General features: G+C 39.4%; 2 protein-coding genes and 4 non-coding genes across 8 annotated transcripts in view; 2 read left to right on the plus strand and 4 right to left on the minus strand.

Annotated features, from left to right (window-relative positions):
• Positions 1 to 671: 671 nt before the first annotated feature.
• Positions 672 to 783, minus strand: LOC144067577 (U5 spliceosomal RNA). Its single transcript, XR_013297987.1, has one exon. It is a non-coding gene; the product is annotated as a U5 spliceosomal RNA (small nuclear RNA).
• Positions 784 to 1,297: 514 nt separating this feature from the next.
• On the minus strand, positions 1,298 to 1,488 carry LOC144067576 (U2 spliceosomal RNA). Its single transcript, XR_013297986.1, has one exon. It is a non-coding gene; the product is annotated as a U2 spliceosomal RNA (small nuclear RNA).
• A 628-nt stretch (positions 1,489 to 2,116) lies between these two features.
• LOC144067591 (U1 spliceosomal RNA) lies at positions 2,117 to 2,280 on the minus strand. Its single transcript, XR_013298000.1, has one exon. It is a non-coding gene; the product is annotated as a U1 spliceosomal RNA (small nuclear RNA).
• A 615-nt stretch (positions 2,281 to 2,895) lies between these two features.
• On the minus strand, positions 2,896 to 3,009 carry LOC144067579 (U5 spliceosomal RNA). Its single transcript, XR_013297988.1, has one exon. It is a non-coding gene; the product is annotated as a U5 spliceosomal RNA (small nuclear RNA).
• A 1,111-nt stretch (positions 3,010 to 4,120) lies between these two features.
• On the plus strand, positions 4,121 to 16,849 carry rnf115b (ring finger protein 115b). 3 transcript variants are annotated; one of them, XM_077589936.1, is made up of 9 exons: positions 4,121 to 4,335; positions 9,131 to 9,189; positions 10,147 to 10,204; positions 10,284 to 10,495; positions 10,829 to 10,897; positions 11,000 to 11,078; positions 11,713 to 11,806; positions 12,783 to 12,898; positions 16,376 to 16,849. In XM_077589936.1, exons 1-9 carry the CDS (start codon positions 4,174 to 4,176, stop codon positions 16,499 to 16,501), a joined length of 975 nt encoding a protein of 324 aa, XP_077446062.1. In that variant the 5' UTR covers positions 4,121 to 4,173; the 3' UTR covers positions 16,502 to 16,849. The 3 variants fall into 3 exon arrangements, with proteins under 3 accessions (XP_077446062.1, XP_077446061.1, XP_077446063.1); XM_077589935.1 differs by having other exon boundaries at positions 10,829 to 11,078; XM_077589937.1 differs by lacking the exon at positions 10,829 to 10,897.
• A 2,603-nt stretch (positions 16,850 to 19,452) lies between these two features.
• The window catches only part of ash1l (ash1 (absent, small, or homeotic)-like (Drosophila)), a 46,297-nt gene continuing 41,016 nt past the window's right edge, over positions 19,453 to 24,733 (plus strand). The window contains exons 1-2 of the mRNA XM_077589938.1: positions 19,453 to 19,834; positions 20,690 to 20,787. The gene's annotated coding sequence lies outside the window, so the exon portion shown is untranslated. The remainder of the gene's footprint in view (positions 19,835 to 20,689; positions 20,788 to 24,733) is intronic.

Here is a 24,733-nt window from a genome sequence, read left to right on the forward strand (position 1 = left end):
ATTGAATTGTAATAGACTACTAATTCAAACCACATTTTGGATGGAGTTTACTCTGTTGCATAATATATGCAATGTATAGTTTTTTCAGCTAAAACAGGGGTTAGCATTTTTTTCTAAATCTTAAGGGCCAAATAATTTCTCGTCAGCTCAGATTTACTATATTTTAGTTATGGGAAGAATAACAAGAAATATATTTATTTATATATATATATATATATATATATATATATATATATATATATATATATATATATATATATATATATATATATATATTTATATGCAGTGGCGGGCCGTGCATTTCACACCTAGGCCTTCATTAGTGCTGTGTGTGAATCAAGCCAACCCTCAATAAGTATTTTATGGCTATAATACCTTTAATGCAACTACAGCTGCGACACAACATGAATGCAGTCATTAAACATTTGCATGAAACGGCTCATAATTTAATAATTTTGTTCTTAGTTTGTCAAGATAATGACTTTACAGGGATCTGAGGGGACAAATCAAAATACAACTATCTATCAGTTACCATTGTTTCATTAAGAAACAGATGTTTTACAACGTAAATGCGAACCAGACAAGCACTAGAGTATGAGTCTGATTGATGACACTGATGTATTTTATATTATATCATATATTATATTGATATAATTTAACAGTTGAGGGAAGCTCCGCTTGTGCGGAGCATCAAAAATTGAACCAAACTCTTGCTGTTCCTCCCCACGGAAATCTTTAGTAAAAGGCGAAAGATTTATTCGATTTGAAGAGAATCAAGAGTGAACTGATGAAAGCATGACAGAACGAGCTAGGTCTATATCCGCAATAGTACTTTAACAAACAGGCTAACGCACTACTAACTAGTGAGCGACTCCAGTCCTTTGAGCAGCCAATCACGTTGCAGCAGCTGTATTATGCTGCCAATCACGTTGCAGCAGCGTTGTGATGTAAAATGAAGCACGGCATATGCATACATCATGTGGGTGTAAATAGGTTGGATTTATTAGCATACCTGTCAACCTCTGCCGATAACTGCCCTTATAAATGATTATGATTCCCCTTACAAACCCCCCAAAAACCTTACAAATACCGTACGAGTCGTACGGTGTTTGTAAGGTTTTTTGGGGGTTTGTAAGGGGAATCATAATCATTTATAAGGGCAGTTATCGGCAGAGGTTGACAGGTATGTTAGGGATGTGGTGAAATTAATAATAAATCCAAATGACCAAATGGTATTTACAATGATCAACTATATATTTAGTGGAATTAAAGTGCATTGATGTTAACAATCAATGCTACGGGGTGCACTGGACTTGGAGGTACTGCAATATCAGGTTGAAGTGTGGAGTTGATGAGGTAAGCCCCTATTCCAACTCCTAGTTCCAAAAATCAGTTTAAGATATGGTCCCCTGATAGGAGATGTATCAGATACTGACGTGATATGAATAGCTACTACACTTGATCTTAGGCAAAAGGCCAAGAAGTGACAATCCGAGGTCATGTGACTCACAATGGTCCAATAGGAAAGTAGCAATAACCTTAACCTATTTATCAGCACCCCAAGGTTCTCTGATTGGCAACCAACATTTTTGCAGTGAAAAGCCATTTATTTGAGCAACATTTGGAAAAAAATGACAACAATCAACAACCCCTGCTTAACGGATTACTTCCTGTTTCCTGGACTTGTGATGAACAATGACAACTTTCCACTAGTATGACACAAAATTGATCAACTCACAATTCAACTAGTATCGTTTAATTCAAAGATATTTAATTCAAATAATATAAATTATAACTGGCCTTAATTGAACAATGACCTCACAGGCAAAATAACCAAATACACAAGAATTGAAAGCCAAAGTATTTTGGGGGAATGAAAATACAAAAAAAAAACGATTTGAAGAAGAAAATACTACAACTTTTAGTTATCTCTCTATCTTTTCGGCCTTGTCGTAGGGCTCAGTATGTAACCAATTTGGAATCATCAAAGAAACTAAAGGAAGGCTGATGATCAAACATTGACTGACATGTGAGAGAATTCAATTTGCTCCATTTAGGTTTTTTTCTGAGTTGTAGAATTAATAATTGCATCTCAGTGGACATTTTAACATTTAATCAGGGGAGAGCGCAAATACAGTCCCCCACTACCAGAAATTATGCAGTCAAGATTCCCACATTTAGGGAATTGCAGGAGTCAGCACAGCTGAGAGTGCAATGACTGAGCCTCACCCTGGGTGAACCATCTTCATGATCATGGTGTCTCCCCTGCCAGGTAAGTATGAGTTGTACACAGATGCAGCACCATCTTGTTTTGCATGCTCAACATCTTCAGTCACGGACTCATTGGCAACATCGTAATAAAACAATCAAACACACACTTCATAAGGCAATTCTAACGAGAACTTGTACAATGTAAGAGTTCAGCCATTACATCAAATAACCGATATTTTCTTTCTTTAAGGTAAGATAAAAAATCCCATCATGCATTGCTGCCAGTGGCGGGCCGTGCACTTCACACCTAGACCTTCAGTAGTGCTGTGTGTGAATCAACCCAACCCTCAATAAGTATTTTATGGCTATAAAACCTTTAATGCAACTACAGCTGCGACACATAACATGAATGCAGTCATTAAACATTTGCATGAAACGGCTCATAATTTAATAACTTTGTTTTTAGTTTGTCAAGATAATGACTTTAACAGGGATCTGAGGGGACAAATCAGAATACAACTATCTATCAGTTAGCATTGTTACGTTAAGAAACTTCAGATGTTTAACAACGTAAATGTGCATCAGACAAGCACTAAAGTACAAATCTGATGGATAACCCTGATTTAAAGTGTTATTGTGTGTTTTTATGTATCATCAATTGATATACTTTTGACAGTTGAGGGAAGCTCCAATTCCACAGAGCATCAAAAAATTGACCAAAACTCTTGCTGTTCCTCCCCACGGAAATCTTTAGTAAAAGGCGAAAGATTTATACGATCTGAAGAGAATCAAGAGTGAACTGACGAATGTATGACAGAACGAGCTAGGTCTATATCCGCAATAGTACTTTAACAAACAGGCTAACGCACTACTAACTAGTGGGCGACTCCAGTCCTTTGAGCAGCCAATCACGTTGCAGCAGCTGTATTATGCTGCCAATCACGTTGCAGCAGTGTTGTGATGTAAAATGAAGCAGGGCATATACATACATCATGTGGGTGTAAATAGATTGGATTTATTGGGGGTGTAGTGAAATTAATAATAAATTTCCGTGGGGAGGAACAACAAGAGTTTTGTTCAATTTTTTGATGCTCTGCGAAAGCGGAGCTTCCCTCAAATGTCAAATCAAATCAACATAATATACAATGAATCAGGGTCATTCATCAGATTCATACTCTAGTGCTTATTTGATACACATTCACGCCGATAAACATCTGATGTTTCATAACAAAACAATGGTACCTGATAGATCGTTGTATTTTGATTTGTCCCCTCAGATCCCTGTTAAAGTCATTATCTTGACAAACTAAGAACAAAATTATTAAATTATGAGCCATTTCATGCAAATGTTTAATGACTGCATTCATGTTATGTGTCACAGCTGTAGTTGCATTTAAGGTTTTATAGCCATAAAATACTTATTGAGGGTTGGATTGATTCACACACAGCGCTACTGAAGGCCTAGGTGTGAAATGCACGGCCCGCCACTGATATACACACACATAAATATAGATATATATATATGTTGTGCCTATTCTCCCTCTATTGTAGATACCTTCTTCGGCGATGAGAGATGAAGTGCTGCCCTGACCTCTGCCATTTTTCATCTGTCTTCCGTTTGCGAGTTTCAGCATAAATTTAGACATTTTTATGATTTTTTTGAAAAAATATCCCTCAGACAAAAATCTGCGATGTGTTGGAGCTGTAAAAGTTGGAAGCCACGAGTGAAGAAGGATCACAGTAAATTCCATTCTCTTTTCTTTAGTGCCACCTGATGGGTTTGAGGCGCACTGCGTCCTCAGTAATGACCTGTCAACTTCACATGAATCTTTGCGCTTTATCTACATGAAGGGGTTTAACCCCCAAACAAGAAACACAAAATGAGGCATTTTTTTGTGGGAATCCACAAGGTGCCCATGGCTATAGAAAACGTTTTATCTGGACTAGATAGCGATAGATTATATGACGTCAACTGTCACGATGTTTAGTGTTCTGACTTATAAGGATATGCACATGTCAGGGGGTGGGTGCCTCAGGTGGAACATGGCGGAGGCCGCCGCAGCTCCACTGAAGCACCGGTTCTTCTGTCACTGCTGCAAATGTGAAACACAACCTCAACTCCCGGTAAGCCTTTTGACAAAACCTCAGGCGTGTGAGTGTGTGTGTTTTTCTTTCTTCTTCCAGGTAAACTGAAATATGTGCCACGATTTGTTATTATGGTTTATTTACAAGTCTAGGAAGTGAACTACTAATTTGGCTTTGTACTAGTTCACACAATCTAAAAGTTTTTGAGTTGCCTCTATGTTGTTTTAAACAAAATTCAAGAAATCCACATATTAATTTGGTGTTTCAAATGCATGCCCATATTTAGAAGCCTACTCTGGTGTCCAGTTGCCTCCTCTTGCATATGAGGGGGGTTGGTCCACTGGTTCTGTTTGTGTGGCATGCAATTTGAAGCACACACGCACACACAAACACACGTGCAACAACCCTCCCTCCCCTTTCGTACACACACATACACTTAAAAGTTGCACAATTATTGCGTACTTGGTTTGAGATGGATAATGTTTCGGGTAGTGGCTGAAATTTGTTAAGGGGGTGCAGTGGGGGTCTTTTGTGAGTCTCTGCTGGAGTGCATTTATTGCGCAACAGACAATCACTTCATGGCATATTTATGGGCCATGACGAGCTTTCTGAACACAAACTGTCAAAACAACTGTCAAAAAGTTTTTTTTTGTTAAAACATGCCTGTTTTGATTGCCACGGTTGAAAAAGTTTACAGTCTTCCCTCGATTATTGCGACTTCACTTATCGGGAATTCACTTCTTTGCGATTTTTTTCTGCTTTTCATTTTTATTTTTTTTATTTTTTTAAAGTTAAGAAAAATGTGAAAATCCACGCTGTAATTCGTAAGCAGAAGCCACTCCCCTGTCTTCCGCTTGCTACTAGGACTCAGCATTGAAGGAAAAAAAAGGTAGTTGTAATAGGGGTGACCCTACTTCGCGTTTTTTTGTATTATCACGGCCATGTCTGGTTTACATTAACCGCGATATTCGAAGGATTACTGTATATGTTCTTCACGAAATAATTTATGAAACCTAAAGGTGAACAATCTTTTCATGCCAGGCACTGTTTCTCCTATCTATTCTATCTATTTTATTTATTTATTTGTGCTGGGATGTCGGCCTTGCATTCTTTTCCTGTTGTCCCCATTATGTAGGTCTTGCCTTGGAATTTAGCTTTCTCCTACATAAAAATTGCCTAAAAATAAACCTTCCCATTTTTTGATTGTCTGGTACATATTTTTTTAATAAGCAATAAACTATGAATTGTGTGATTAGTTCTGTTTATAGATCAATGCTAAATTCTTTTTCACATGATTTGATATTAAAATTTGGCAGAATTGTATCAAGATGGATGAATGTAAGAAAGCTGTAGGTAAATCTGTACTAATCAGTATCAGCGGCGGTCCGTGAATTACCTAGCAACGCCTTCAGCTATGTCTGAATTAACCCAACCCTCAAAAATTATTTTATGGCTATAAAACCTCTATTGCAACTACAGCTGCAACACATAAAAATCATCAATAATAACCTCATACAATTGAAATATTATTTAGGAATATTGCCAAAAATCCTTTTTACCTGTACACAATATCCATCCTCCTTTCTTTCCTCCTTCTTTTCTATCGCCATCGAAGCTAATGCTGAAAGTCGAGCCTATCCTGTCGTATTTCTGGCAAGCGTTTTTATTCGATTTAGTGCTGAAAATGTTCGTCCCCGGCTGTGACAGGCTTGCTTGCTTTGGAGTTGTCCGACCTTTCTTAATGATGTCCAGCTTTTTTTTCTTGAAAAGTCCGTCTTGAAAATGGCTTTGACAGTAAATGTGCAAAAAAATAATTTTCTTCTCCTCCTTCAGCCATTGCGGGTTGACAAAACCGCTATTAAATAAACACAACAATATATTTGCTCGTCCAACTCGCTCCAGATACAGTTTGGTAGCTCTGGCTACTCCACTGTATCACTAGCCAATCAGTTGGTGAAAGCGATGACGTATCCCTACGCCCGCGAGAAGGCAATGACGTATCCCTACGCCTGCGAGAAGGCCTTGGTGTCAACAAATCGAATTCTGATTGGTTAAAGCAACAGTCTTATCGACGTTTGTTTAATGCAGCAGAGCCTGCAGAACTGATTGTGAAGGCCTTGAGGCAGATTTCTGACCCTGGCAACAAATAATAGCTGAAATGTGATTGGTTAAATGCTTCAATATGAAAACACACACCTGGAAGCACTGCTAACTAACTTTTAGTGCTGACCAAGAGAGCAAAATTACTTTTAAAAATAAGTAAAGAAAAATTATATATAAAAAGTATCATTTGAAGGGTGAGACATAAAATGTCCTCAAGTTCTGGAATGACCCTGATAGAAATCCTCAATCTACACTTACAAAGGCTATTTTTAAATCAAAATGTTAAACAAGTTGAACAGCCCACAATGTGTTTTTTCTCCCAGCACGGAATAGATTGTTGAAGAAAGATACATTGCTTGCAATGCTTAATTAATTGTTCTTCCCAATTAAGTGAAATTCATTCATTCATTTTCTGAACCACAGAACTGTGAGGCTGATGTGCTAACCGCTCAGCCGCTGGGTCGCTCTTAAGTGAAATTGAAAGAGAGGAAAATAATATAATACAAAAACAAAGTATAGTAGGGTGGTAAATGAACAAAAAAAGTAAACTGGCCTTCTCATGCTTGATAACAAGACTTAGTTCAGTTATGTCTAAGGGTTATCTCGAAATTAGAATCTTTTGAGTGACTTTAACCCTGACATTTCCTTTTCCGGCAAACTCAACTAGTACTTTCTTACAAGAAATGAGAAGCATCAACATTGTTATTAGAAATTAAAGGCAATTCTCAGACTCCATGCAAATATATCCCACGGGAGCTTTTAGCAGAAATAGGGATGAGATCACCTTGTTTCAGTAGGATGCTTTGTAAAGTCTTATGATCTCCCGGCATTGCCATGACATCATTCAGCATCATTGCTTGCTCAATGATCTCATCTTTAATCTAGATATGAAAATAAGTCCTGTGATCAAAAAGCAGGCCAAGGCAAGTAATGTCGCGAGCCAGATCAACTGATTATTCTTAATGGTCTACATGTCTTTTTTAGCATAGACCTTCTCTATATATGTCTCTAAAAAAAGAAAATCCAATGTATGATTCTGATCCATGAGTCTATATACACCTATAACACATTTGTACTCCTATTAAAACCTATGAACATGGAGGTGAAAATTGGCAATCAAGGGGCGGCTTATACCCGAGAAATTGTAAGATTCAACAATTTTAAGGGTGCAGCTTATACGCACGGGCGGCTTATATGCGAGTAAATACGGTACCATTTAAACAACATATGATACAGCTCAGTATAGTGTAGTCCAGTTCTCCACTTCTCCATTCTATAATAACTATAATTCATTCATTCATTTTCTGTACCACTTATCCTCACAAGGGTTGTGAGGGGTGAGGGAGCCCGTGTGCGGTCGATCAGTCGCCGGTCTTTTGGTCGCCGTCTTTTGGTCGCCGGTCTTTTGGTCGCCCCGACCGCGACAACGGGCGACCAAAAGACCAGCGACCAAAAGACCGACGACCAAAAGACCGGCGACAAAACAAGGTAAAACAATACGGTCTACGCATCAATAAAAGCCAACAATGGCCATGAGCAGTTTCACTGAGCCGACGTGTGAGTGTATAAGAGTTTGTCTGTACATGCGTTGTCCCTTTAAGAAGCTACGTCCGTCAGGGTCTTAGCAAGTTCTCCAACTAAAAACAATAAAAGTCCGGGACATTTGGAGCTTTTCGTTAGCCTAATAATTACTAGGGCATTAAGTATGACTAAATAGTAATTCGCAGTTTGTATTTAGGGAATTTGAGCAACGATTTAAATGGTAATTATCACTTACCTTCCGGGCGACCAAAAGACCGGCGACCAAAAGATCGGCGACCAAAAGACCGGCGACCAATCGACCGTGTACCAGGGAGCCTATCCCAGCTGACTTTGGGCACTAGACTGGGGACACAGTTCTGGGGTTGAGGGTTCGATCCCAGGTGGGTCCTCACTCTGTGGAATTTGCATGTTCGTCCCAGGCTTGTGTGGGTTTTCTCCGGGTACTCCAGTAGCCTCCCACATCCCAAAAACATGCTTGGTAGGCTGGTTGAACACTCTAAATTGCCCCTAGGTATGAGTGTGAGCATGAATGGTTGTCCGTCTCCTTATGTCCTGCTGGCTGGCCACCGATTCAGGGTGTACCCCCGCCTGGTGCCCATAGTTGGCTGGGATTGGTCTCAGCACCCCCCGCAAACCTTGTGAGGATAAGCATTTCGGAAAACAGATTGTTTTAGCTAATCACATGATAGTATCTCCGTCTCCTGATGTCATTAATAGCCACTGTCCCAAACATCTGTGTTCGAGTCTATCAGTGATTTGCATGTCGGTATAACAGACGTCACTTTTTGTGTGGAAAAAAAAGAACATCTCCATTAGTAGAAGTCAAAGGAATTTGCAATTTGATTGCTTAAATGTTCTAACCAACCTTCGAGTACATGTAGGTCATTTAGACTAGATGTCTGTCCCTTTTAAACTGTTTGTAATATGGCTGCTCTCATTAGGCAAATGTGTCAGGCAGGTTTTTGAGTTACTAATTGATTAAATTATTGTTCGATCATATAATCGAATCTGTGGCCCTTCCCAGGGTTTCTCGTTTTCCTCTACTGCTTTTTCTTTGATTTTTGGGGGGTTCCTATTCAGGGAAGTCACCACTGTGGTCCTTTGAAATTCATTGAAATATTGGATGTGACAGGGTTTGAGTGGATAATCATTAGTATTTGGTAATTTTGTATGTTCTTTTCTTTTCAAGGATTTTGTCTGCCCCAGGTGCAAGTCCGACTTTATTGAGGACGTCGCAAATGACTGCACGTATGGGAGTTTTTGGAACTAGGGTTGTTTTCTGTTATATATATATAGTATATATATATATATATATATATATATATATATATATATATATATATATATATATATATATATGTATGTATATATAGTATATATATATGTGTGTATATATATATATATATACAGTTGTGGTCAAAAGTTTACATACACTTGTGATGAACATAATGTCATGCTCTCTTGAGTTCCCAGTTATTTCTACAACTCTGATTTTTCTCTGATAGAGTGATTGGAACAGATACTTCTTTGTCACAAAAAACATTCATGAAGTTTTCTTCCTGATCGTGGCAGTGACAAAACAGTGCCATGCACTTTATACTTACAAACAATTGTTTGCACTGTTGCTCTTGGGACCTGCGGCTGCTTTGAAATGGCTCCAAGTGACTTTCCTGACTTGTTCAAGTCAAGGATTCGTTTTTTCAGATCCATGCTGAGCTCCTTTGACTTTCCCATTGTAGCGTTTGTGGGCGTTTGCATCCAATGAGCCCTATTTAAATGGCCTCAGAGAAGTCACCAGCTGTAGTCACTCATAATCACTCACAAGAAGTTAAGAGACCATGCTATGAAGCTCATTTCACTGACACAACTTTCTAAGTCACCAAAATTGCTAATTCGTGTTGCTGTATGTATATTTTTGACCCAGCAGATTCGATCACTTTTTCTGTTAACCCATAATAAAGTCATAAAAGAACCAAACTTTATGAATGTTTTTTGTGACAAAGAAGTATCTGTTCCAATCACTCTATCAGACAAAAATCAGAGTTGTAGAAATAACTGGAAACTCAAGAGAGCCATGGCATTATGTTCTTCACAAGTGTATGTAAACTTTTGACCACAACTGTATGTATACGTATTAGTCTATATGTATATATGTATATGTATAATATATATAAAATTACAAGTACTTTTTGTTCCATTGTCCAGACTCTTGGAGAACAGCACATCAGAGACCAATGATGACTCAAACTCATTGTTCTCAGAAGTAATCCCTTGTTAATTACAATTTAATATGATCACTCATATTTTTACTAGCCTTACTGTTTCTCCTTTATCTCTCCAAGTTATGGCAGCTGTTGTTTATGGAGCGCTCTGCTCTGCTGTCACACCCTCCGACGTCGGACTGGGACCAGGGAGATGGCGAGATGTTGCTCAGTGGTCACAGTCATCTTCCGCTAGTATCACCAGGCAACGCTGAGGTCAGAGAGCTGCAGTGTCTCTGCCCGCCTGGAGAGGAGAGGCCATCCCGACCTGAACAAAGGCCTGAAGTAGAAGGGTGTGTGAGATGTTACACAAAATCATACGCAGAAGACACTAGAATAATAGTTGCATTTTTCATTTATCGCTACTGTCTATTGTAATGTAAGTACTACCAGTACAATATCTGGTTTTAAAAAGTCCCTACACAGGCATTATTTTGGATCTCGGTTAGTGTTGCAACATGTTTATTAGAATCGTCTTGGAATGGTGTTGCTCAAAAGATTGTTTACACAGTAAATCAAGTTGACTTTATTTGCCTTTAGACAGCTGCAAATGTAGTAATTTGCTTTGTTCAACCCCCAAAAATATGGGGAAAATCATTTTTACCCTTTGTTTTGTCCTTCTCAAGGATTTTGCAGCACTTCTTGGCTGACTTGTTTACCACTAATGGAAACCCCGGCACTTCACCAGTTGCACTGTATACCACCTCCACATTGAATTCATTTGTTTCAACATTTTCAACTGATTTTAATTTACTTCTGTTTTCATGTCACAAGTTTTTTTCCTCTTTCTCTCTTAGATCAAGCATGCTGCAGCTGTACTCAAACCCAGCAGATTATGCATGGGGTCAGGGAGGTCTGGATACAGCCATTACAGAGGTCAGATTTAGGTCCTTTCCCCTCTAAACTTATGTCAAACTACAAAATATATGGACTGTTTCTGTATCACAATGCAAACACCAATACTCCAAATACATTTTCCGCAAAGCAGTTTTCCTATTGGTATCATTTTCTTTCTGTGTTTTATACACATGTATTCAAAATCCACACCTCAAGAAATTGACCAAGACAAAAAACAAGAAATTTCCCGAATACCTGATGAAATAAATAAATAAAATAAATATTAGATTAGATGAGAATAGATGAGAATAGATGAGAATAGATGAAAATAGATGAGAATAGATGAGAATAGATGAGAATAGATGAGAATAGATGAGAATAGAATAGTTTAGAATAGATTAGAATAGATGAGCATAGATGAGAATAGATGAGAATAGATGAGAATAGATGAGAATAGATGAGAATAGATGAGAATAGATGAGAATAGATGAGAATAGATTAGATTGGATTGGATTAGATCTATGTAAATAATTTACTATTTGAACAAAATAATAAATATGAATAGCCATAAATTCAACAATGCCACAAAAAGGGTCACTAACTCTGCTCCTCAAAAGCCCCACTGATTAAGTCCAAATGCAAGTAAAATGTCAAACTTGTTCTGTCATGTCAGTTGTTAGGACAATTGGAGAACACAGGTCCCCCTCCTGCTGAAAAGAACATGATCTCATCTTTGCCGACAGTTTGCATATCTGAAGAGCAAACAGGTGGGACTCTCATTATTGTCACTGATCTACTTAATAATACTTAATCATTTTTTTCTTTAATTGAATTGGATTGAATGCTTTTATTGTCATTACACAAGTATAATGAGATTTAAAGATTTCACCACATAGTGCACAAATAACAACAGTCAGACAAATAAATAATCAATAAATAAGAAATGTATAAATAAGTAGTCCAAGTGAGGTCAGTAGAGTGAAGTGGGTTTATTCTGCCTGAAGTCCAGGATGAGTTCCATGGTTTTGTTACACTTTTATTTCAATTCATCCTCTGGTAATTGGTGTGTTGTTAAGGTTCCACTACTCGGTTTTCTTTCCTGTCATTCAAAAATGTCTTACAACATTGTGTCATTTACTGCGTTATCTTGTTCTATCATTCGGTGTTACATTACTTCTACCTCTTTTCCTTATTATCTTCCCATCTAGCATATACAGAAAACTCATAGATGGCGCATTCTCACTTCTTCACTCAAGTTGATATGTTTATTTTTGTACTTCAATGGCAGTTTTACTAACTCACCTTAACAGGTGCACCTGGGAGAGCTTTAAAACAAGATTTACTGCCTACTGACATTTACAAAAGTAAAAATACATTTTTACTGGCAGTTTTTTTCAAACAATGTTTAAAGTGGCCACAAATTATGATATTTAAAAGAGTGCAACTTAGCTGTTAAGCGGCCGAACATAACAAAAAGTGTGTAGTATTTTTCCATGCAACATACAAACCAATTTATTGATTATAAAGACACAGTTGACCTTTCATAGTTTGTAGAACGATCTTTCCATTGGAAAAGAAAGGCAGGCCCGACGAAACCTCTACTCAGACCCGCATGGAATGCCGAACAAATGATTAAACATCTCTAACCATCTGTGAGAAATGAAATAAAAATGTTATGACTGCTGTTTTTAAATAGTCTTGCTTATTGTTTAACAAAGCTCTAGCTGTCTGTTCCTCTCACAGGCTGCAGATTGGAGTGTACAATTTGTAGGGAGGAGTATTCATCAGGGGAATCTGTCCGGAAGCTACCCTGCCTCCATTACTTCCACAGTGAATGTATAGTACCGTGGCTGGAACTGGTAGGTATGACAACTAGCTTACTGTCGTTGGTCTCACGGGTCCAGAGAGCTTTAATAGGTACAATGGGGTATACCACCATGCATTGCAGTTTAAAGTAGTGTCAACAGTTCAGTCAAAAATTTGAGGTAGCTAGTCGAAGATTTGGGGGGAAAATAAGGTGGGACTGTTGAAGTAATTCTATGAAATGTGTAACCCACTTATTTATAAGCCTTTTTTGCAGGGCAGTTAATGAAAAACATGGTTTAATGTTTTGAACTCACAACATTATTGTCTCATTTTCTGAAGCGGTTTATCCTCATTAGGGTCACGGGCAATGTTCCCTCTAATTTTTCGTTGGTCTGAGCATAAAGTCAACCTCCCTGAGCGCACTGAGTACCAGTGTGAGCGACATCATCGGTACTCGGATGATTCGCCTAAAGACGTTTCGCCGACGGACGTGCAGGTCGCCGAATGGACGTTCCACCGAACGTTCATTCGGCCGAACGGAGGTTTCGCCGAAACGGGATTCGCGCGCTCGCCCCGCCCCCGGATCGTGTGTGTACAAGTTTTTCAACCTCGGCCCGCGGGCCATATACGGCCCGTTAGGATTTTTAATCCGGCCCGCCGCCGGTGTTGTCCAAATTATAGTAAAAATCAATGTTAGTCTACCATCAATGGCAGCCCGGGAATAAGCACTCTTGGGCGGGCAGATGTAGCAGAACCGAGCCGTAAAATGACAGCAATCGGGTCAAATCCATCCTAAAACAGCATTTAGTGATTAAATACAAATACTGGAGCTCTTTGGACATTAGAACCGAGCCCAGGGAAGTGAATTCCTCGGTAAAATGTCGTGATGATATCGCGATGGAGGCAAAAAAACGTCTATATACGTCCATTCGCCAAACGGCTCAAAATGCTCTCAAATTCGGTCAAATCCAGCTGAAAACAGCGTTTAATGATTAAATACAAATACTAGTATTTGTATTTAATCATTAAACGCTGTTTGAACGAACGTTCATTCAGAGACCTGTCTGTCTGTCAAACGTCCGTCGGCGAAACGTCTTTAGGCGAATCATCCGGTCACGACATCATCATTGCTCGCTATGGGCACACCAGTATCACACCTGCCACAAGCAGGTGCATGTCAATGTTCCCTCTAATTTTTCATGTAAAACATGCTGTAAAACACGAAAAACATAAGTGGACAGAGCTACTGCCACTGGCTGCCGCTTAAACGGCGCCATCATGAAGAAAGGGGTAAAAAAAAAAAAAAAAAAAAAAATCCGTTTTTTTTTTTTTTACTGCGCGCCATAGGATTGCTGCTGCGCAGAGAAGACGAGAGTAGTGCGCAATTGCGCACGCGCGCAGCTTAGAGGGAACAGTGGTCACGGGGGGTGCTGGAGCTTATCCCAGCTGACTTCGGGCCAGAGGCGGGGGACACCCTGAATTGGTGGCCAGCCAATCCCAGGGCACGAAGAGACAAACAACCATTCACTATCACATTCATTCCTTAGGGGCAATTTAGAGTGTCCAATCAGCCTACCATGCATGTCTTTGGGAGGAAACCAGAGTACCCAGAGAAAACCCACTCAGGCCCGGGGAGAACATGCAAACTCCACACAGGTGGACCGACCTGGATTTGTACCCAGGTCTCCCACTGTGAGGTCGACACGCTGGTACTCGGCCGTTTGGTCGCCAGACTTTTGGTCGCCGGACTTTTGGTCGCCGGACTTTTGGTCGCCGGACTTTTGGTTGCCGGACGTTTGGTCGCCCGGAAGGTTATTGATAATTACCATTTAAAATTGTTGCTCAAATTCCCTAAATACAAACTGTGAATTATTATTTAGTCATACTTAAGAAAAGCTCCAAATTTCCCGGACTTTTATTGTTTTTTGTTGGAGAACTTGTTAAGACCCTGACTGACGTCCCTTCCTAAGGGGACAACTCATGTACATACAAACTCTTATATACTCACACGTCCACTCAGTGAAACTGCTCAGGGCCATTGTTGGCTTTTATTGATGCGTAGACCGTGTTGTTTTACCTTGTTTTGTCGCCGGACTTTTGGACGCCGGACTTTTGGTCGCCGGACGTTTGGTCGCCGGTTGTTTGGGTCCGGGCGACCAAACGTCTGCAACCAAACGTCCGCGACCAAACGTCCGGCGACCAAAAGTCCAGCGACCAAAAGTCCGGAGACCAAACGTCCGGTCACGGACACGCTGACCACTCATCCTCTGGGCCGCCCCAACATTTTTGTTTGAGACATAAATAAATCCTGAATAAATTGTTGTTGATGTCATGCATTCAGAAGATCATCAAAATGACTTTAAAGAAACTTTAATAAAAATTCAACTATGTTGATACATTTCTTGATAGTGTCTACAATTTTAGAATTTGCATCTAGTTCCACAGTTAGGTTGTTTTGTGGCATATTTTTCGATGACCAAGTTTAAAAAAAACTAAAGCCATATTTTGATGATGTTTAAAATAAGGCAGCCTGGTACATAAGTGGTTAGCGCAATACCTTGGCTCTTGTTAATTTCTGATTTGACTGTATAGGGTACTCGGATGATTCGCCTCGAACGGCCGTTCGGCCGAATGACCGTTCGGTGGAACGTCCATTCGGCGACCTGTCCGTCTGTCAAACGTTCGTCAGCGAAACGTCTTTAGGCGAATTATCCGGCCACGCTGTATAGTCCATGGTAATTGGTAAATATATAAATATGGTCTGTGAACATTTTATTTTTTATGTTTTCCAAGGCAACGCAGTATTTGTACCGGTACTCGGACGTTTCGTCGAAAGACGTTTGGTCCCCGGACGTTTGGTCGACCGGACGTTTGGTCGACCGGACGTTTGGTCGACCGGACGTTTGGTCGAACGGACATTTGGTCGCCAGGTTCGCGAGTGCCGAGGTTTGAGTCACGAGACTTTCATTTGTTTAAACCTAACCCTATTCACTCAATGTTAAATAATAGTCATTAAATCCCTATTCACCCAATGTTAAAATCTATCAATTGCATGCGAACCCGGCGACCAAACGTCCGTTCTACCAAACGTCCGTTCTACCAAACGTCCGTTCTACCAAACGTCCGTTCTACCAAACGTCCGTTCTACCAAACGTCCGTTCTACCAAACGTCCGTTCTACCAAACGTCCGTTCTACCAAACGTCCGTTCTACCAAACGTCCGTTCTACCAAACGTCCGTTCTACCAAATGTCCGTTCTACCAAACGTCCGTTCTACCAAACGTCCGTTCTACCAAACGTCCGTTCTACCAAACGTCCGGTCGACCAAACGTACGGGGACCAAATGTCTTTCGACCAAACGTCCGGTCACGATTTGTACCTCCATTTGTACTGCAATGAATCTTAGAACACTGAGATAATCAAATTTCATCATTTGCAGTTACAACATTCTTAAACTATTAATTAATGCTAAATTAACGTATCTGAGTAGGCTTTCCAGGCTTACAATGCTGTCTGTTTTCTCAATTCCAGCATGATACCTGCCCAGTGTGCCGAAAAAGCCTTGATGGTGTTGACAACAGTATTCTCCTGCATGCATCACAATCCCCACAGGGTCGCTCCATAAGGACAGAGCAACAGGAGAGGCAGGCCATTTGAGATACATATAGAAATTCTTCTACCAAAATTGTCATTACTTTCAGCATGAACTGTACCTTCATTTGCACATTTTATTCGAAGATCCCTTGTTTTTCTTCTCGGCACTAAATCACTTAGCAGTAAGCTTTAAAAACCACAACACTACAACACTCTTTGCTGCCTTCGTCAATTGCTGATTCAGATGTCCTACTTTTGTCATCACCACGCTGCCATTTGGCAGAATTCCCAAGGACTAACACTTTAAAAATGAAGACTGTTGTAAAGACAATGACCTAATTTCTCGAGTTGATCAGTATCACACGCTGCTGTTTTTAAAGCTGTTATTAAAGTGTATGACTGTGATTCTTATTTTCATTCCTTATTTTCTGTCTCATCCCATGATCTTCAACATAAAATCAAACTTTTCGCAGGCTTTTTCTCCAAGTATTTCAATAACCACGATTCGGCTTACTTATACCTCTGGGATATTAGTATAGTGATTATTGTTTTCCATCTCTTTTCTCATTCTGTTTTTCAAATGGCTGCCAGGCCCCCAGTTAAAATGGATTTGACGTCTATCATAGTCTATGCCAGGCAATACATATTTTTTTCTCACGCAACTCCAACTGTGCCAGAAGATTACATCTCAAATGTTGATGCAGAAAGTAAAAACTACAACTACAATAACAATATTTTACATAATATACTTCCCTACAATGTTATATGACGATAACTTTGTAATAAAACAAGTAAGATGACATTGGATAAATAGGCTATAACTCAGCTTTTACCCTAATAATGATCTGCAAGTAGGCCAGAAAATATACATCTATATCTATGTTTTATATTTTTAGTTAACATTAACTTTGTCCACCTAATTGACTGCTTTTCCAATCGTGCCGATCGATAGATCATTTTTGGACATTAAAATTAGTACAAATCTTCTTTGAATCAGAAAAGAGGGCAAATAATGTTTCAACCTTTTGTTTTTTATGTAAAAGTGAATAATAGTTGTTTTTAAAAATCAGTTTATTTACAGTGAAAAATAAAAGAGGAAAGAGGAAACATTTTAGATTTAATATTTAGATATATAAATTTTTTAAATCGGATTAAAAGAACTGTATCAAAAGCTCTAAATATTCAGTTTGTTATAGATCAAAAACTGATTTTAATGTTTTGTAATCAAAAACAACACAAAGAAAAAAACAATTAGGGATTTAAAAAAATGCAATTATTGATTTAAAAGGGAGAAAAACAAGAAATATTCTCTATACATACATTTATAATCTTCCTTTGGATTTGATTATAAAACAAAGTCAGCACTCATGATTTACTTTCTCAGCCCGCACAAAATGCTGTGGTGGGCCAAATTTGGCCCCCAGGTCGCCACTTTGACACCTGGGGTGTAGTGGTTCACTTGCCTGACTTTGGTTCTCAATTACCGCTGGTGGTGGTATAATTGTGAGTGGCAATGGTCGTCGGTTTCTCTGTGTGCTCTACCGCTAACTGGCGACCAGTCTACGGTGTAGTCTGGCAGTGGGTGAGTTAAATGCATTTAAATAATATTAATTTCAAAAATCAACAGTGTTATTTGGGACATATATAGAAATAAAAATAAAACTCAGACTTTGGCAGATGGCATTTTTGTTCATGTAGGCCACACCAAATGTTGCTTTTGTGGCATACATCAGTGGTCCCCAACTTCTTTCTCACCGCGGACCGATAAAACTCTTTCGGTTTTCCCACGGAAATTAAGACAAAAATGTGTGAGGCTGGGGTAAGTGCAAGAACGACATCCAAAACGGCAAAAAAAATATTCCCAAGCATAATAGCATTTATGTATTATTAATATAACAACTTTTCTCATTTCAAGTAGGAGGGCGAGATTGAAAACGTTAATATTTATTACTCTGACGGACTGGGACCAGGTGGCTCGCGGACCGGTACTGGACCACGGACCAGTGGTTGGGGACCAATGGCCTACATGACCCAGAATGTGATGTCCACATTGAGTATATGTAGGAGTTTGCTATTTATTTTAAATGACCAAAAATAGTCACTTGCCCGACAGGGTTAAATTCTTATTCATTCTCTTTCATATGTGTAGTATATGTTTAAACAAGCACGTCGGCCTCACAGCTCTGAGGTCCTGGGTTCAAATCTAGGTCACGTCCACCTGTTTGGAGTTTGGATGTTCTCCCTGAGCCTGTGTGGGTTTCCCCCGGGTACTCCGGTTTCCTCTCACATTCCAGGAATATGCACGGTAGGCTGAATGGACACATTAAATTGCCCCTAGGTATGAGTGTGGGTGTGAATGTTTGTTTGTCTCCTTGTGCCCTGCCATTGGCTGGCGTTAGGGTGTCCCTCGCCTCTGGCCCGGAGTCAGCTGGGATAGGTTCCAGCACCCCCGCAACCCTAATAATAATAATCGGACATAGGCCCTGTCGTCATCATCAACAACAAAAAGCCTACTTGTCATCACACCCAGAAACTGCGTATGACGAAATTGGTGAATAATGAGGATAAAGCTGAAAATGAGATGAGATATGTTTAAACAAAATAATTCTGTGTATGACAATAGAACAATATGTAGGAAAAAAACACTTGCACTCCATGTAAGAGTGAGACCTCCAAACAGTATAAAATATGGAACTGAGGCTAGATCTGATGCAATGGAGAACCTGAAACAAGATATTGTTTTGCTCATACTGTCGACTGTATTTGGAGTAATGAATTATTCAAATAGACGCCTACTTCATTAATCGACTACTAGTCTGCGCTCCACTTTGAATGGAACATGTCCAACACAATTACTAATGGATTAGGCGGAGATACCTGACGTTGTGTTGACAAGCTCTTCATTTGACAGCTGACACACGAATCCAGCGCTATGGAAACGCGGTTACGATAAAACTGTCTGGTTTTCTTTTCTTTTTTTAAAATTATTTTTATATGTTTTTAATGAAACGTAGACTTTGTTCTCCCTGCAAGCGAACAAGTGACATTTGCTCCCTTCAATTCTTCTCCTCCACTCACTCGCCCCCGCCCGTCTTCCCCTCCCTCCCCGAGCAGAGAAGCCCGTGGTCGGCTGACACTGTAGCGACACGGGCTGAGTAGACATGGAGGCCCGACAAACGACAGAGGCCCGTGCTGACAAATCAAGGCCCAGCTAACAGAACGTCGGAGTTAATTTTTAGGAACATTTTGGAAGAAACACCGACTATCACTCGTTGTGAAGAAGAAGGATTTACCACTAAAGAAGACGGAATTAAGGGGGAGATCCATTTCGGGGCTCTATGTTGATTCAACGTAGCCGCCATTTTGTTGACACTGTTTTTTTAAACAACCTACACGGTAGTGCATATGCTATTTTATACTACGGCATTGTTATTGTAAAATGTTTACGCGAGGTTTTATGGGATTCGGATACAATGATTGCATTCCTAGCTACCCGGTATTACGTTTTGTGGTTTGGCGGACTCGCTAGTGCATCGTTAGCCATCGTAGCTGAGAAGTAGTAACACGAGTGCATGTGAGAATGTGACGGATATGTAAGATTATGCACATCACTTGTCCCGCCTGCACTGTCATCGTGCTAATCCCCTTGTTCAAATACACGTGAAACAAACGCCGTATGTGCATTCTTCATCTAGAAAAGGTTAAAAACACTATTGGAATTTGCGAATCACTACAAGCCCGCGAACCTAATAAATTGAACATTTGGTGGATGAAAATAGCACAGATCGTCCTTAAAAATAAAAAAAATCATGTGCACATACATAAAACTATTCTTGCTATATGAACCATTTGTTAAATTGTATCTGGTTTGAGGTACATTGCAGCTACTACTTTATTATTACGATTATATCACAATGCGTTGGGTAGCGCTATATTTAGCGCTACTACAGCGACGACGCCATCCTTTATGAGTGTCCCCGTTTTTATAATTAATAACGTAGAAATAGATATAGAAAAAAAACATTCGAGGATTTATTGCGCTCCGTGTATTGTTTTGTGCGCTTTCACCACGTTCCAGGTTAATATTTTGCATCCTTCTTGTGCTTCCACGAACCTTACACGATAATAGTTTATCATAAACTGCATTTCTTCTGTCAGCAGTGGTTCTCGCACTAGATGCTTTGATTGGTTTTATATTTATACAAACACCTTTTTGATCTTAATTTTTTTTCTCGTATTTTGCCAATTCAGCACTCGGAGTGATGTGTGGCCACCACGTTGCCACAAACGATGAAGGAAGGACACAGAGCCGAATAATGTGAACACCGTCTGTGAAAACCTATAATAAGGTGAGTGCAAATATGTGGTTATAAACGTAAATGATCTCAAACATGTATTTGTTTACTTTAGCTTGAAGCAAGTTTAGATTGACCAAAACAAAGTCATAAATACAGAGTTAATGTCCTAGACTGAATCGCTTTATTGTTTAGTTTTTACATCCATCTTTGTCACACATGCATGCACTGTTACCATGGTGGAATGAACTTCCGATCGCTCATGTAGGGGGATGTTTGAAATGTGTGGACTCAACTGACACCTGTCTTCCTTCATGCTGCTTCCCCTCACCCTGAAGAAACCCCCCACTCTTCCTAGTTGGTTTTGGGATCAGGTTAGATTGAGGTGAGCCCATAAAGAGATAAGACCGGAATTGTGGGTAAATGTAGAGTTCAGAGAAAGGTTAGAGAAAACACATCAACACGAACAATCCAATTGAAAACATTTTTTGGTCATGTTTTCTTATCCACTATATTATCTTAATGCTTGCAATTGTCAATAATAGACATGCAATTCTTTTAAACTGAGTGGACTGGATGTGAACGGATGTGTTTCATTTTGAATGCGAGAGGCTGGCAGCGATAACTCGATCCCAGTCAAAATGTATTAGACGGGTAGGGGCGTCAATCACAGTTAATAGGTTAAAAGAGTCTGATCAAATTGATTACAGTAATCTTTTGATTATCGCTTCTTCACTTATCCCGAATTCACCACGTCACGATTTTTTCCCGCTATTAATTATAAAAAAAATAATAGTTATTTTTAAGTTCATAAAAATGTGAAAATCCACGCTGAAACTCGTAAGCGGAAGCCACTCTTGCTACTAGGATTAAGCACTGAAGAAAAAAAACATTATAAGGGTGACCCTACTTTGCGGTTTTTCGATTAACTGAGTATGTCTGGTCTACATTAACTGCGATACTTGAGGGATTACTTTATATTTTGAATTTGTTTGATCCGATTCTACTAGTATGCCTTTATTCCCATAGAGCAGAAATCACTGAACGGCTCCAGCTGGAGAGGCTGTGGGAGTGGGCTAAATTACATGTTGCAGTTGTCAAAGGGAAATCAGCAGTTATGAACAATGCGTGCAAAAGTATGATGGAAGGGAAACTGGTGGAAAGAAAAGGGAGGACACATTAGAAATTGTTTACTTCAGTTTGGCCTGCTGTGCCATTTTTCCTGTTTTTAGCTTGAAGGGGAAAGTACTTTGTCAGATTATAATCAAATAGTTCTGCATGGTTGTTGCAGACAGGTGCGTGCCTTGGAATATATATGTTTCCAGCAGAAATATTTGTCATTTAAATACTTAAGACCGGTTGCAAGTGCATATGTGATATTTAAGTATACATTCCTAACACCACCATGCAATTTCTAGAATGGGTCAACTTTTAATGCTTTTTCTTTTATGTAAAAAAAAACTTGACTAGAGCTCCAACAGCAGTTTCAATAAACCGACACCGTATTTTCTCACATATAAGCTGCAGTGGCGGTCCGTGCATTTTGGGGTAGCACCTTCTGCTATCGGAATCAATCCAACCCTCAAAAACTATTTTATGGCTATAAAACCTCTACAGCAGCTACAGCTGCGACACATAAAAATCATCAATAATAACCTCATACAATTGAAATTTTATTTAGGAATATAGCCATATTTTACTCACCAAAAATCCTTTTTAACTGTACACTATCCATCCTCCTTTCTTTCTTCCTTCTTTTCTATCGCCGTCGAAGCTAATGATGAAAGTCGAGCTTGTCCTGTCATATTTCCGGCATAGTCCGTCTTGAAAATGGCTTTAAATCAACACAACAATATATTGTCTTGTGCAGCTAGCTCCAAATACAGTTTGGTAGCTCTTTGTAGTTAGCGCACTGAAAGTGGCGCACACACCCTTTTCCTGGCTGTAACAGGCTTGCTAGCTTCGGAGTTGACCACCCTTTCTTAATGATGTCCATTTTTTTCTGGAAAAGTCAGTCTGGAAAATAGCTTTGTGAGAAAATCTGCAACCAAATCAATTTGTTTTCCTCTGTCGGCCATTGTGGGTTGAGTTTGCGATCTCTGACTGCCTCACTCTGGCTTTGGCCCACCTACTCTCTATAGCTAGCCAATAATAGTTGGTGAAAGCAATGACGTATCCCAGCCAGCAAAATGGCAATGCCTGCGAAAAACATTGGGGGGTTGCCAACTCGAAATCTGATTGGTTAAAAGCAACAGTCTTGTTTAATGCAGGAGAGCCCGCAGAACTGATTGTGAAGGCTTTGAGGCAGATTTCTGTTCCTGGCAACAAATAATGGCTGAAATGTGATTGGTTAAATGATTCAATATGAAAACACACATCTGGAAGCAGTGCAACCAGGGGGAAAAGCAATGAAAGGAAGCTAACAAACCATTTGGAATAATAAGTACTGATGGACAAAATATAATATATGATTCAGATATTTCTTAGGCCAGCAAAGAAGGCCCTGACGGCCCGCCACTTATAAGCTGTATTCGTAACTAAAATGACTGAATCAAGGGTATGGCTTATATGCGCACAAGACTTGCTATATTCTCTTTCACCAGTAGATATCGGCAAAATAACATTTACTATTTGTTGGTTATTTTTTGTTTTGCAGTTAGAAAACAACCATTACTGGATGAATTAATTCCTTATGATATTGACCCTAATAATGTGCTTTTGATTCATATAGTATCGCAGAAATACCACGTGTGATGATTTTTCTTAATATTTTCCCTTTAAAGTAACACATTTGTACTCCCTATTAAAACCATAAATATGGAGGTGAAAATTGTGAAGCAGGGGCAGTTTACATGCGAGAAATTGTAAAATTCAACAATATTAAGGCAATTTTAAGGGTGCGGCTTACATGCGAGTAATTACGGTGCCTGAACATTTGTTTGAATGCCAATTCATATTTCTTGCCATGCATTTTGATGACTTTTATACATTAACGCTGTGTCATATAATACTGTTGCCAATGTTTCAAGTATGTTTTTGGTGGTGATAATATGATTTTTTTATTATCGCTGTAATGAGATGATCACAGATTACGGAAAATGGGTACAGGCAGACACCCGTTTTATATACAGTGGTACCTCTACATACAAAATTCATTCTCCAAGAAGTGGTTTGGTAACTTAAATTTTTCCAAAGTAGAGTCAAATTTTACAAATGCCCTAATCCGTTCCAAGGTCCCCAATACTATTCGCTAAACAGGGGCAGCAACCTATGGCTCATGAGCCAGACATGTCTCTTTGGATGGGTGCATATGACTCGCCACTAACCTGTAAGCTAAAATGTGGAACTTGCTGGTGAGAGGGCTGAGTCCCGAACGCACCAATAAGAGCCTCGCGATGGCCCATCACTGTGTTCGTGACACTTCCTCGAGCTTTGCTACATTAACCAATGGGTGCCTCGCATTGGCACATCAAAGTGCCGCCAACACTACGTTTAGTGCCGCTACATAGACCAATGGCAGTCTCGTGTTGGTACATCAGTAGCACCTACACTAATTTAACTCCCTTGCAGCCACCAATGGGAACCTCGTGTTGGTACATCTCTGTTTTCGCAACATTACCTCAAATGCGTTCCATTGACCAATGGGAGCTTCTCTTTGCAACATCACAATTTAAATGGCGCCAACATTAACTCTAGCTCTGCTTTAGCCATAATTTTTCTTTTATGATACTCCCTTGCACGTGGCGCATATAATCATTTATTAGCAACAGTGTAACAATGTTATTAAAATAATTTTGATACATATTATACTTTAAAAGTGTTGAAATGACAAAACATATTTTTACATTTAAATTCTGGGTGTGACTCAAGGAATTACATTTACAAATATGAATTGTTTGTTGGCTCTCTCGGTCCAAAAGGTTTCCTATCTTTGTGTTCATTGCTTTAAAAAAGAAGACCATGATTTATTAAGCCATGGAAATGAATGACATGTAAAGCC

The sequence above is a fragment of the Stigmatopora argus genome, chromosome 21 (assembly GCF_051989625.1).
Source record: "Stigmatopora argus isolate UIUO_Sarg chromosome 21, RoL_Sarg_1.0, whole genome shotgun sequence".
Taxonomy (NCBI): domain Eukaryota; kingdom Metazoa; phylum Chordata; class Actinopteri; order Syngnathiformes; family Syngnathidae; genus Stigmatopora; species Stigmatopora argus.